The 12,646-nt window shown below is 43.2% G+C and overlaps 1 protein-coding gene across 1 annotated transcript in view; it reads left to right on the top strand.

Annotated features, from left to right (window-relative positions):
• Pgm5 (phosphoglucomutase 5) overlaps positions 1-12,646 on the top strand; it is a 174,166-nt gene that overhangs the window by 91,121 nt on the left and 70,399 nt on the right. The window contains exon 7 of the mRNA XM_021152015.2: positions 11,224-11,339. Within this exon, the coding sequence (XP_021007674.1) occupies positions 11,224-11,339 (116 nt within the window). The remainder of the gene's footprint in view (positions 1-11,223; positions 11,340-12,646) is intronic.

Here is a 12,646-nt window from a genome sequence, read left to right as displayed (position 1 = left end):
ATACACCGTTCAGAAAGTTTGGGTGAACAACCCATATAGTAAGAGTCTCAGGGGCTGGAGAGATGGCTCAGTGGCTAAGAGCACTGACTGCTCTTCCGATGGTCCTGAGTTCAAATTCCAGCAACCACATGGTGGCTCACAACCACCTGTAATGAGATCTGATGCCTTCTTCTGGAGTGACTGAAGACAGCTATGGTGTACTTAGATATAATAATAATAAATAAATATTTTTTAAAAAGAGAGTCTCAGGCTGCTAAGTACATTATTAAATGGGAGGGCATATGCAGAACTCAAACCAAGTGGAGTCCTAGTTCGCAAACTATTCCCTGTTTGCCTGTCTCAAGCTAGTATCTCCCATTTGCCCCAAGTCTCTTTGTTCCAGTCCCCTGGCCTGAAGGCTAGCCTGTGTGTACTACCTATAGACTCTTCTTTTCTCCAGGTTTCAGTTAAGGTTGGCTAAGTGGAAATACTGCAGATGTCTGGCAGAAGAGAATGTGGTCAGACATTTATTTCTCTCCCCACAGGTTTCTGTCCACTGGCAACATGCCTTTCTGAAGGTTCTAGTTAGAACTCTTTGGATGAGAGCATGTACCTTTTCTGGTACCTGCCCAGTGGGGAGTGGGCTTTCTCCTGTATTTTTCTTTTTCGCTTTGCACACAGTGTGACCAGTTCTTGTAGTGCATCATCTCTTCCTCTTGGGACCTTCATCAAGACAAAGGATAAATGACATGTACAAGAATCTGAAGCTGCAGGATTGAGAGAGGCCCCATCAGAAGGGCATTTTGCTACGTCAGAGGTTGGAAGCAACAGAGGTGGAAGCTAAGGTGTTCATCACTGTTGCTGGTGGCTCTAGAGTCCAGGGCTTGCTGGGAATCCTTCCACTTGATTCTCTCTGAGCGAGGGAATGGCTTGCTATTCTACTTCAAAGGTAGAAAAGCTGAGTTGACTGATGCAACTATCTTAGCAAAGCTCACACAACCAGAAAGAACTGGAGTTGGAAGAGAACTACGGGTCCTTTCCATCCATGCCAAGGCATCTGGATATGACTGAGCAGGCAGCAAAAGCTTACCTGCTCTTTTTGTTCACACAGCAGTACCTTTTAATGTCCGACTCTACTTCACACCCACACCCACACCCACAAAAGTCACCAGCTCTTCCATCAGTTGCTTTCCCTAGAACTCTGACTCATTAGACAAAATCTTTTTTAAAGATAATATTAGGGCAGAATTGATGCGGGCTGACCTTTCCTGATACTTGCTGGCAAAATTAAATGCAGTCCCAAGGGACAGAAGAAACCAAGGTAGGTAGGCAGAGCCTCATACAATCCCTTGATTGGAGATGGCTGCCTTTGACTTAGGGTTTTACTGCTGTGAACAGATACCATGACCAAGGCAACTCTTATAAGGACAACATTTAATTGGGTTTGGTTTACAGGTTCAGAGGTTTAGTCTAGTACCATCAAGGTGGGAACATGGCAACATCCAAGCAGGCATGGTTCAGGAGGAGCTGAGAGTTCTACATCTTCATCTGAAGGCTGCTAGCAAAATCCTGGCTTCCAGGCAGCTAAGATGAGGGTCTTAGAGCCCACAACCATAGTGGCACACCTACTCCAACACTTTCTAATAGTGCCACTCCCTGAGCCGAGCATATACAAGCCATCACAGGCTTCAAGAGAAATGGCAGCTTGAGTCACCTGGTGAGACACAGATCAGAGTGATTTCATGGGATGAGTGTTTAGTTAGGAAGGGTTGTTCAGTTCATGGCCTTCTGCGGTCAGAAGGCAACAGGCTTTCATTCCCAAAGGGACCTTCGGGGATCTGGAAGGTCTGCCTATGACCCTGTGCAGGGCACTAACTCATGGACATTGGAAAGTTTGGGCCCTTAAGCATTTTCAGTCTTCATGTCTAAGAAGCAGGATCCTCCACAGACAGCTGAACATGAACCTATTTAGGAATCAGAGAAAGACAAGGTACATTTCTTTTGTGAGGTCCCTGGGCAGAAAGGGGCTTAGTTGGATAGCCATGCAAGAGAAAGGCACAGAATTTCTCAGGATACACCCAAGCTAATTAGTTGCAACTGGCCACATGCTAGCACGCTTGGACTTGCTTGCTGGCCCAACAGGTGCAGCTGTGGGACAGGTAGATCTTCCAAGTTCCCGTGTGTGGCTATGGTGAGACTGGGAGATCCTGGCTGCTTCTCTGAGCCAGATGACATTCAGCCAGACAGTGTTGGATCTCTTTCTGTAGCTGAATAATTCCTTTTAAAAGAATGATTCTTCAGAGTTGCAAATATCTGAAAGTCATTACTAGAGAGTAGGGATGCTATCCCATTAGGCTCGCTGCTCGGACTGTTGAGGGGAGGCAGTCATTGGAAGATAAAGTCTGCGATGATGCTAAGATACAGACTATATAATTTTTCTGAACCCTTCTGCCGCCTGGACAGACTCTTCATACTCTTGAGCCACTCCGTCTATGCGCTGTGGTGTGGATAAACCATAGTTCGTCCAGTTCCTGCTGGATGGATGGATAACAAGGTTGCTTCCAATTTGGCTTTACTTCTCTAAGGATGGTGCTGGGATAGACACGTTTGAGCATGCATTCACGTTTCTCTAGAGAGTCACTCCACGGTGGGCTTGCTGGATGATAGAACATGATTGATTCTATTAAAAACTCTCAAACAACTGTACAATCCTGCTAGTAGTATTGGGATTCTATTTTCCCATGAACTTCAACACTTAGTGTCTCTCTCTCTCTCTCTCTGCATCTCTCCCTCTCTCCCTCTCCCCCTCCCCCTCTTCACCTTCCCTCCCCCTTTCTTCCTCTCTCCTTCTCTCCCACCTTTCCCTCCCCCTTTCCCTTTCCCTCCTTCTCCCTTTCCCCTCCCCTCCTCCCTTATTTTGCTGGTTTCCTGTGTGTGGAATGTTATCTAACTACTGTCCATGATTTACTGTACGTTTTCAGATTGGCCAATCCTTCTTTTTGTTGTTGTTGTCAGATATTTTCTTTATTTACATTTCAATTTTTATCCCTTTTCCCCATTTCCCCTCCAAACCTCCCCTACCCCCCCAACCCACCCACTCTTGCTTCCTGGCCCTGGACCAAGGCCCTCTCTTCCCATTGATGATCAACTAGGCCATCCTCTACTACATGTGCAGCTAGAGCCATGAGTCCCACCATGTGTTTTCTTTGATTGATGGTTTAGTCCCAGGGAGCTCTGGGGGTACTGGTTAGTTCATATTGTTGTTCCGCCTATGGGGCTGCAAACCCCTTCAGTTCCTTGGGTCCTTTCTCTAGCTCCTTCATTGGGGACCCTGTGCTCAGTCCAATGGATGGCTGTGAGCATCCACTTCTGTATTAGTCAGGCACTGGCAGAGTTTCTCAGGAGTCATCTATATCAGGCTCCCATCAGCAAGCTCTTGTTGGCATCCACAATAGTTTGGTGGTTGTATATGGGATGGATCCCCAGGTGGGGCAGTCTCTGGGTGGTCATGCCTTCAGTCTCCGCTCCACACTTTGTCTCTGTAACTTCTTCCATGGGTGTTTTGTTCCCCCTTCTAAGAAGGATGGAAGTATCCTTCTCTTTCCTGTGAACTGCACAGGCTCTTTGAGATGTCCTTGTGGATTTATGGTATTGTAGTGAGGTGTTGAATCCTCAGCACACACTGTGTCTTTCAAAAAATTGATGGCTTTATCCTTTTTTCATGTGCCTTTGGCAGGAAGGAAAAGTTTTGTAATTTTCATTACACATTTAATTATCACGTTTCCTTTCTATTAAAGTAGACACATACTCTCCACCTGGTTCCCTCTTGTCTCACAACTGAAGCTCATTCCCGCTCATCTATGGAGGTAAATTACAAATGCTGTTTTGTCAAAATCGGCCTTAAATTACTGAGTTTAGGTAAGAACTTGGGTTCCTAGCACAAGGGAGGCAAATCCTGAGGTCTTTGTGGCCCTTCTGAAGCTGAGTCCGACAGGAAACATTAGAAGCTGGAGCAGATATTTGCTTTGGGAAAACTGGAGAGCCCATGACATTTCAGTGGAGACTGCTCCCTCCCAGGGTCACTCTGCTCTCACAGGGCTGTGGTACAGCCTTATACAAATGCTAATTCTCTGCTCTCTGTACTGTGAGCATCTATGTAAAAATCTCTTTGTGTTCACTTTACCCAGTGCCAAGGTGTCTCTTCTTTCCTATGTCTCTTCTCTCTTGCTTACAGTGTAGACTCCATAGACCTCTAGGATAGCATGCAGGAAAAGATACTAAAGGAATCCAGAGGAGGGAAAAAAAACAAAAACAAATCACCTTTTCTACAAACCTAGGAGGCATTGTACTGAAATGTCTTCTCTCCCGGGCTGGAGCTGTCTTGTGAGTTCTCAAGAGGCAAACGAGCTGATCCTTAGTCTTCGGACTCACAGGAGTTAGGAGGACATGGGACAATTGTCTCCTGGCCACCTCTTGCCTTGCTGGAAAACTCAGAGCTTTTACGTTCTCTTCATTTCAGCTTGAAGACAGTTTTTTAAAATTATCATTTAAAGACAATAAGAACCAGGTGCCTACACCAATGTGCTCAAGCACCAGGGCTTGTTAATATGAACTTTGTTTCCCACACAGAGGCATACTCATCTCTTACTGGTCAAAAGAGAATAAGCCCTTGGTTGTTAGAATTCTGCATACTTAGTTTCTTGGCTCTTGGCTCAGTTTTCTAAAGCAGAGATGATGGTGATGGTGATGATCATATTTCTTTCAAATAATGCCAGGATCTTCAGAAATCTGCCTGCTTTATGTTGCTGGACACTTTAGAATGTGACAGGGATGGGTCCTCTCCAGTGTCCCACAGCACAGACAAAAAATGAATATGCAGAAGTGTCAAGAGGAAGTACGAAAGGTTCCCGGGCTGGGAATTCCCTGTTGCTCTATAGCTGGTCAACACCTACAAGTCAGAGGGACAAGAGAGATGCTGTTATCTTAATCTTTGCCTTTTAAACACTCTCGGGGGGATAAGTCTGCTTCTTTTGGGTTAACAAAGATTCCACACTGAGGACAGAGATAATGCTGTAACTCTAGAGGCCTTTCAATAGTTGGGAGAGTATTTCCATTGGTGGGGTGCTGGCTCATCTGTTCCTCACAGCCTGTCTGATAAGGCAGGTGGCAAGTATTATTTCACTTGAGAGTTTTTGAGGTTTAGACAGACGCTGAGATGCCAAGGGTCCCAGGTCACACAACACTGTTTTCATATGCTTAGAAAAATTGTCTGCAGTCATTTTAATGGGACAGCTCAATGTTTTGGGTTTATTTTTTCTTGAGACTGTGAATTGGCCCATCAATCACATCGGTTTAAGAGTGGACTTAAGATTATAATTAGAAGACTTTGGAGGATAGCTCAGTGCTGGAGTTCTTGCCTACTGTGTTCAAGGTTTATCACTGGAAGAAAAAAAAAAAAAGAAGAAGGAGAACGTAGGGGTGATTGCTATTAGAAAAAACAGGTTCCGATGCACTCAGCCTTGTTCACATTTACGATTTGGGAAGGCTTCCTTTAAAAAGGATTTTAAAGTACAATTTCATATAAGCCTTTTACCAGACAGCAGAGCCAGACAGCAGAGCCAGACATCAAAGGGCTCTTGGGGTGAATACATCCATGTAATGATACCAAAGAACTAACTTGGAGGCTATGCTACATGCCTACCTGGACATTAACAGTGTGCAGGAGGCTTGCTTGGTCGAGTAGGAAAATGTTGCTGATTCAAACATGCATTTAATCTTAAATACTCCAGAGGGATTTTTTTCATACAAATTAACTTTTAAAAATAGTTAAATAATCCCCCCTGCCATAGGGTCTGACTCTTTGAAGTCAGGCAGGCTGGCTTCAGATTTCTGACCCTCCTTACTTCAGTCTCCTGAGTGCCGTGCCACCATGCCTAGCTTTAAAATGAACTTCAAATGTAAATATAAGGTGCATGTAAAAAAACAAAACAAAACAGCTTGGGAAGAAAATGTATGTAGTCTAAGGGATTTTCATATAATGAGCCCCCACACAGCAACCACTGGTGTGAAGAAACCAGCTTCCTCGTGCCTGCTTCACCACTGTTCTTCAGCAACCCCCCACCCCCAGATGAACAACAACCTGATTTCTGCCACCTGTGATTGATTTTGCCCATTTTACATCGTGTCTAAGTGGGACACGGCATTATTCCTTTGTCTGGCTTCTTTTACTCCATGTTACCACTCACTGCTTCCGTTGTTCTATATTGTGGAGGTTCACTCAGTTTTGCTGTCTTATGGTACGGCACTGTACAGTACTACACTGTACTGTGTCGGACTGTAGTCAGTATGAATCCGCATCCCTCCATGATGAGCCTTCCATATCATCTCCAGCACTGGCAATTCCCTCCTTCTCCTCTAGGATTGTGGGTAGTAATAGTTCACTATGGTTTTAGTATGCCATTTCAAGTGATTTTTATATGCTAATTGGGTCCTTTGAATATCATCCCTGTGTAAAGTGTGTGCTTTTTACATTTTGTTTTTCCTTTTCTTTGGGGACTTTTAATTTTTAAAAAATGACTCATAGAAATTCAGAATATGGATTTTCTAAACCTTCTAAACCTTGAAGATGAGGGCTTTGAAAAGAGGGCTAAGAATTCAGAACTCAGAACATAGAATATGCTTCCCTTTGGTTATGAAAGGTAATATTTGGATTTAGGTAAAGGGACCAGATCTTGTCACCTTTAAATCTGTTACAACTTTCTTGCAGCTGGATTATAAAATCAGCTGGTTGTACTCGAAAAGCTTTGATCCCTTCCTAAAGTCACGTTGAAAATGAATCCCCTCCAGAGCCCAGGTGTTGAGAGGTGAGAGGATAAAGAAGCGAGGCTTGGAAGAAATGATGGGGCCCAGCACGGCTCCTTCCTTGTTAATGAATTTACAACCCTTTTGAAACATGTTTCATGAGCAGGTGGCAAGATAGCTCTCCCATATTTTGCTTCGTGAGGACATAGCAAGAAGTTCCCCATCAGGCCAAATGTAGGCACTGCACTCTTGGACATTCCCCACCCTCCAGAGCCTCAAGAAATAACTTTCTCTTCTCTATAAATCGCCCAGTCTGCATTCTATTTCAGTGTGACAAAATGTACCCAGACAGACGTTGAGATGACAGATCACTTATGAGAGACTTTGACAGAGATTGGAAACAGACAGTTAATCTGAGTTAAATTAATGACACAGATTAAGCACTGTACAACAATGGCAAATGGCAGGAGCATCTTTGGAGAATAGAGAAGAAGAGCTCAGTCTTTAGGAGCACAGAGTACAAGGAGGGACGTGAGAGAAGCTGTGAGGCAGAGACTGTGTCCATCTGGAAGTCACTTTCTTGGAAATCTGCATACCCTGGCTGAGGAGACTTAATGCAGCATGTTCCGTTAGCTACCAGGGCTCATTCTCCCTGGTAGAAGACTTGGAGCCTCGACAGTCTTCTTACTCTTAGCTTCCTTAGGCAGAGTTTGCTCTCAGCATATGGGAGCAGCGGTCAGGGAGAGGCATTCATGAGCAGCTTCAGGTTTGGCTTTTGGGATAAGGGCTTGTAGACTCCAGGGGCTTCCTGCCAACAGGTCGAAGGCATGCTGTCTGTTGAGTGCTATGCTTGGGATGAGTCCCAAGTTCAGGGTAGGGGGTAGGGACGGGAATTCCTTTCTGACCCCAAGACATAATCAATTTATGCTCAGGGTCCTGGAATTTAATTACCCATCTTGTCTCAGCTTGAATAGCTGCAACAGCGGCAGCTCATAGTTACAAAAGTATCTGGTTCTCTACAGTCCAGCAGCAGCCCCAGCCTGGTTCCCCCCAGCCCCCACCCTGCAACAGTGATTAATTGGAAAGGGTGGGAACTGGGGAAATCCTTTCCCCTCCCTTCAGTCCTGCCAACTTGGCTTTGAACCTGCAAGAGTAATTTGAACAAAGATCATGTGTCCTTCCTTGTTACCTGCTCTCTTCCCTCTCATCTTCCCCGTGTTGTACATTCTCTTTGGCACTCTAGCGTGTTTACATTTGTTAGGTTTATGGTGACCCCTGTTTTTCTATGGGCTCCTTTAGGCTTCTGTGTGATTTATTTCTCCTCCTTTGAGCTTTTGACCATGAAATCAGCAGCCCTTTGTTCTAAGGTTTGTGGAGAGATTCTTCCATTGTTCCTCTCAGGATGGAAATGTGATTATATATTTCTTCTTAATATGAAAAGAAGATAAGCTGGATCCTTTGAGTTGAATGAGCATCTCAGTGATACATAACAGTGGCACAGATTCCTTTGTTCGGGGCTTCATTTTCTGTATATATTGGCGAGATGCATTCAGGGTGTTAGATAACACAATGGTTTGTTTAATGGCATTTCTATACTCACATTCGTAAGCTATTCATTATCATGACTAAATTCCTGAGACAGTAACTTGGAATAAGAAAATATTTACTTTAGGTCAAAGTTTTAAAAGTTTCAGTTCAAGTTGGCTAGAGCCACTGTTTTGGGCCTAGGGTGAAGTAGAGTATTGTGACAGCAGGAATATGTGGTAGTGGCTGCCGTGAGGGCCAGGGAGCAGGCTAACCATGTGGCCCCCAAAAGCTTGAATCAAGTGACCTTCTTCCTCCATCCAGGATTCATATTGCACAATTCTCCTGCCTCTAAACGGTCTACTCAAAATATGAATCCATCAGTACATTTCACTCTTACATCATGACCAGTGTGACCGCCTCATCTCTGGAGACACCTTTATATCCTGCCCAAGGGCATGCTTCCTTAATCATCTTGTTGTCTCTTAATCCAATCAAGTTGACAACTAACATCAGCTATCTCAATATCATAAGTTATCTGTCCATTCCCCTAGGACATTTACTTATATTGTTCCCGTTATTGTAAATGGTAACCGATCAGTCTTGTCAAATCTGGGGTGCCCGCTATTGAGTAACACCACACCAACAAACTTCCTATGAGCAAATTTCTTTTAGAATCATTGCCTGGGGCCTGGTTCTAAAAGAAATTTGCTCATAGGAAGTTGGTTCCTTTCTACCGTGAAGATTAAAGTTGCATCCACAATCAACACTATGCCATTTAGGTTTCTACTACTATAACAAAATCCCTATGGCAGTCAACTTAGAGTGAAGATGGGTTTGCTCTGGTTTTAGAGGCTTCATTCCTTAGTTACTGGACCATGTTGCCTTTGGGACTATAGCGATGTAATCTATATTAGTGAGAGCACATGGTTCAGAAACCGATCACCTCATGAGAAATCAAAAAGAGAGACAGAGGATGAGGTCAACATCCAGCAATCCATTTGAGGATGTGTCCCCAGTGACCACAAACCTCCCACTGAGTGTTACTTAATGTTTTTTACAATGTTTAATAATGCTGAGCTGAGAACCAAGCCATAAGGTGTGGGCATTTAGAGACCATGTCATAGGGATATATCTGAACTATAGCCAGGGGACAGTGAGGAAAGAGATCAGAAGAGACACATCTGACTACTGAAGACACATAAAAGGCCTCATCCAACACCCAAGGAGCCCTGAAATGGCTTCACAGAGTTGTACCAAAATGAAGAAGAATGACAGATCTTTGACTATTCCACACAGGCTAATCACTAATTGGGCTGACCTATAGTAGCCCTTTGACTTTGAGTGAGACATGTCTTATTGAAAGAGAGCCATGTTTGTGACCTTGCCACAGACCGGGCTCAGTCCCCCACTCCCCCAGTCCGTGGGAATCAGGGTCTCAGACAGATGGGCATAGAGTCGGCGGGAATTGGGGTGACAAACAGACTCGGCACAAGAGAGTATGGATCTGAATGTAATTTGTCAAATCGAGCATCAAACTTTTTATACAGGAGAAAATAGGGAAGTTAGGTGACAATGAAGATACTGGATTCTTACATAAAACAGAGGAATGCAAACATGGAAGGACTGGCAGGAACCAACTGGGATAAAATTCAATGTTAACAACTGGGATCAAAAACAGCTCCACCTAAGGTCCACTTAATCTTAGAAGCCAGGGGCCCGGGTTTCGTGCCCTTGCTGTAGTTCCTACTCTAGTCTACTGTATAGTCCACCTTCCCCCTAGGCCATTGTAAATACTTGTATAAGGGTGTAACTCAGCTATCTATAGTTCTAAGTATCTACTCTGGTTCCTCTTTAGGTCACAAACTTCCTTCTTCCTAAATAATGGTAAATTCCTGTGTAGGGCAGTGACTTAGCTATCCATGCCGAAGGTCAGATCAAGAACTGACTAGAATCTAACTTAGCTATATGTCAAAATATCAATCCTTAGGAGCACTTATACTAAAGCAATATTAAGGGAAAGCACACAGATCCGTTTACCAACTAAAGCAAGGACATTGGAGCATTCATTACACAGGATGCCACAGTTCCAGGAGACTAAGTTTCCAGGAACTTTTCGCCTCAGGACCACACCCAGGCTTTTCAGCCTGTCAGGAGGGTCACTACCAGAGTGGATGTAGCATGACCTTGAAGCCATTGGCATCCCTAAGTGCTGGTGAATGAAGATTCCAGCCATAAAGTATCTAGCCGTGTGTGTGTGTGTGTGTGTGTGTGTGTGTGTGTGTGTGTACACATTGTGTGTGCGTTTGCACAGTATAGGTTGGTTTTGTGACTGTGAACCATAGTGAACCATGGTATCTACTTCCTATCATTTCTAGAGTTGAATTACTGTTTCATAGGGTATAGACAGATTCCTACTGAGTAAATGTTGTCAAACAACCCCTGAATGTGCACAAATGCTGTCTTAATTTAGATTCCCTTGTCTTAAGCAAACTCTTGGCAAAAGACAAAGAACATCTATGTGTACGTTGATATTAGAACAGTTCACACATTGACTTTGTATATATTGTATTATAGAGAAAGCAAAGTTGGGAGAACTGAAATATTCTACGTACTCTCTAACACATGGCTTAGCCGGTGCGTGGTGGCGCACGCCTTTAATCCCAGCACTGGGAGGCAGAGGCAGGCAGGTTTCTGAGTTCGAGGCCAGCCTGGTCTACAGAGTTCCAGGATAGCCAGGATTATACAGAGAAACCCTGTCTCAAAAAAAAAAAAATGGCCTAGAAACTGTCAACAGCTCTTCAAGTTGTTCTGAAATGTAGTTAGGAGACAAGCAGATCACAGGTCTTCTTATTGAGCCGAGGAAATAAAGGAAATCAGGCATGTGAACTGACAGTTACCTCAACTTTCATTTTTCAGAGTGGCTAAATCAATGAAGGTCCCTGTGTATGAGACCCCTGCTGGATGGAGATTCTTCTCAAATCTGATGGACTCCGGACGCTGCTCTCTGTGTGGAGAGGAGAGCTTCGGCACTGGTAGGCTCGGCTGGGCTGATGTTACTGGTGAGGGTGGCTGAAATTCCGCAAACCCACTGGAGACTTGTAAACAATCTGGAAGAGTTATTTAGAGGCCAAAAAGTAAAAAATAGAAAACCAGGGAAACCCAGCAGGATGCAGGTAGTGACACATTAACTTCTTTTGGATATCTTTAAAGATGGCCCTTTCTTTAAAAGGAAGTTCATTTGAAAATGATAAATGTAGACAGAATATGATATTAGTCACACCACTCAATCTCAGGGTTCTGTCTTTATTATTATTTGGTTATTATTTATTATTTGATCATTTTATTTTGTAGTGCTGAGGACTGAACTTTGTCAGACCTTCTAAATTTTACTTGAGATAGGGTCTCACTATACAAATCAGCTTTGAACATGTGATCTTGAACTCTAGAGTAGCTAGGATTATAGGTGTGGTTCAATATGTTGCACGTTGCTTTTTTTTTTTTTTTAATTTTGTTTTTCAGAACAGAGTTTCTATGTGTTGCCCTGGCTGTCCTGAAACTAGCTTTGTAGACTCATAGAACTCTGTAGATCTTGAACTCACAGACATCCACCTGCCTCTGCCTCCCCAGTGGTGGTATTAATGGTGTGTGCCACCAAGGCTGGCTTTTTTTTTTTTTTTTTTTTTTTTTTTTTTTTTTTTTAAGACAAGGTCTTTCTATGTAGCTGAGGCTAGTTTAGAATTCACTAAATAGCTCAGGCTGGCCTCAAATTTGGATTTTCATCTTCCTACCATTAACTCCTGGGTGTTTGGCAGGTGCCACCATGTCCTTCCCTCTCTTTTAAAAATTAATCAGCATGGATTTTGCTACTCTCTCTACAAAGAAAGTTACCTTTCCCGATGGTTAAGAAGCAGCAGTCTCCTGTCCCCCAAAGCTCATCTCCTTATTCCTGAATATTTTAGTGGGAATTTTTAAACATAAAACCTCATTGGAAACAGCATATAACCATGGTGCTATTGACACAGTTAAAATGTTTAAAATTCCTTCTTTTAGTGCCTTACAAGGTCACTCCATTGCTTTGTGTATTTCTACAAATCCTGTTATAATTTGTATCTTTATTCTCCTACATACAGTCCTATACCTCTGGCTGCCTTCATTTTTAATTTTTTATTTTCAATATTTATATTTATCTATTATTTCCTTTGTTTGATGTGATGATATATTTACTGAAGGAACTCTGATGTTGTATTTTTCTTTCTTTTTTTTTGATTTTTAATATTTTTATTACATATTTTCCTCAATTACATTTCCAATGCTATCCCAAAAGTCCCCCATAGCGCCC

The sequence above is a fragment of the Mus caroli genome, chromosome 19 (assembly GCF_900094665.2).
Source record: "Mus caroli chromosome 19, CAROLI_EIJ_v1.1, whole genome shotgun sequence".
Lineage (NCBI taxonomy): Eukaryota > Metazoa > Chordata > Mammalia > Rodentia > Muridae > Mus > Mus caroli.
This window is presented reverse-complemented; position numbering and strand designations above follow the sequence as displayed.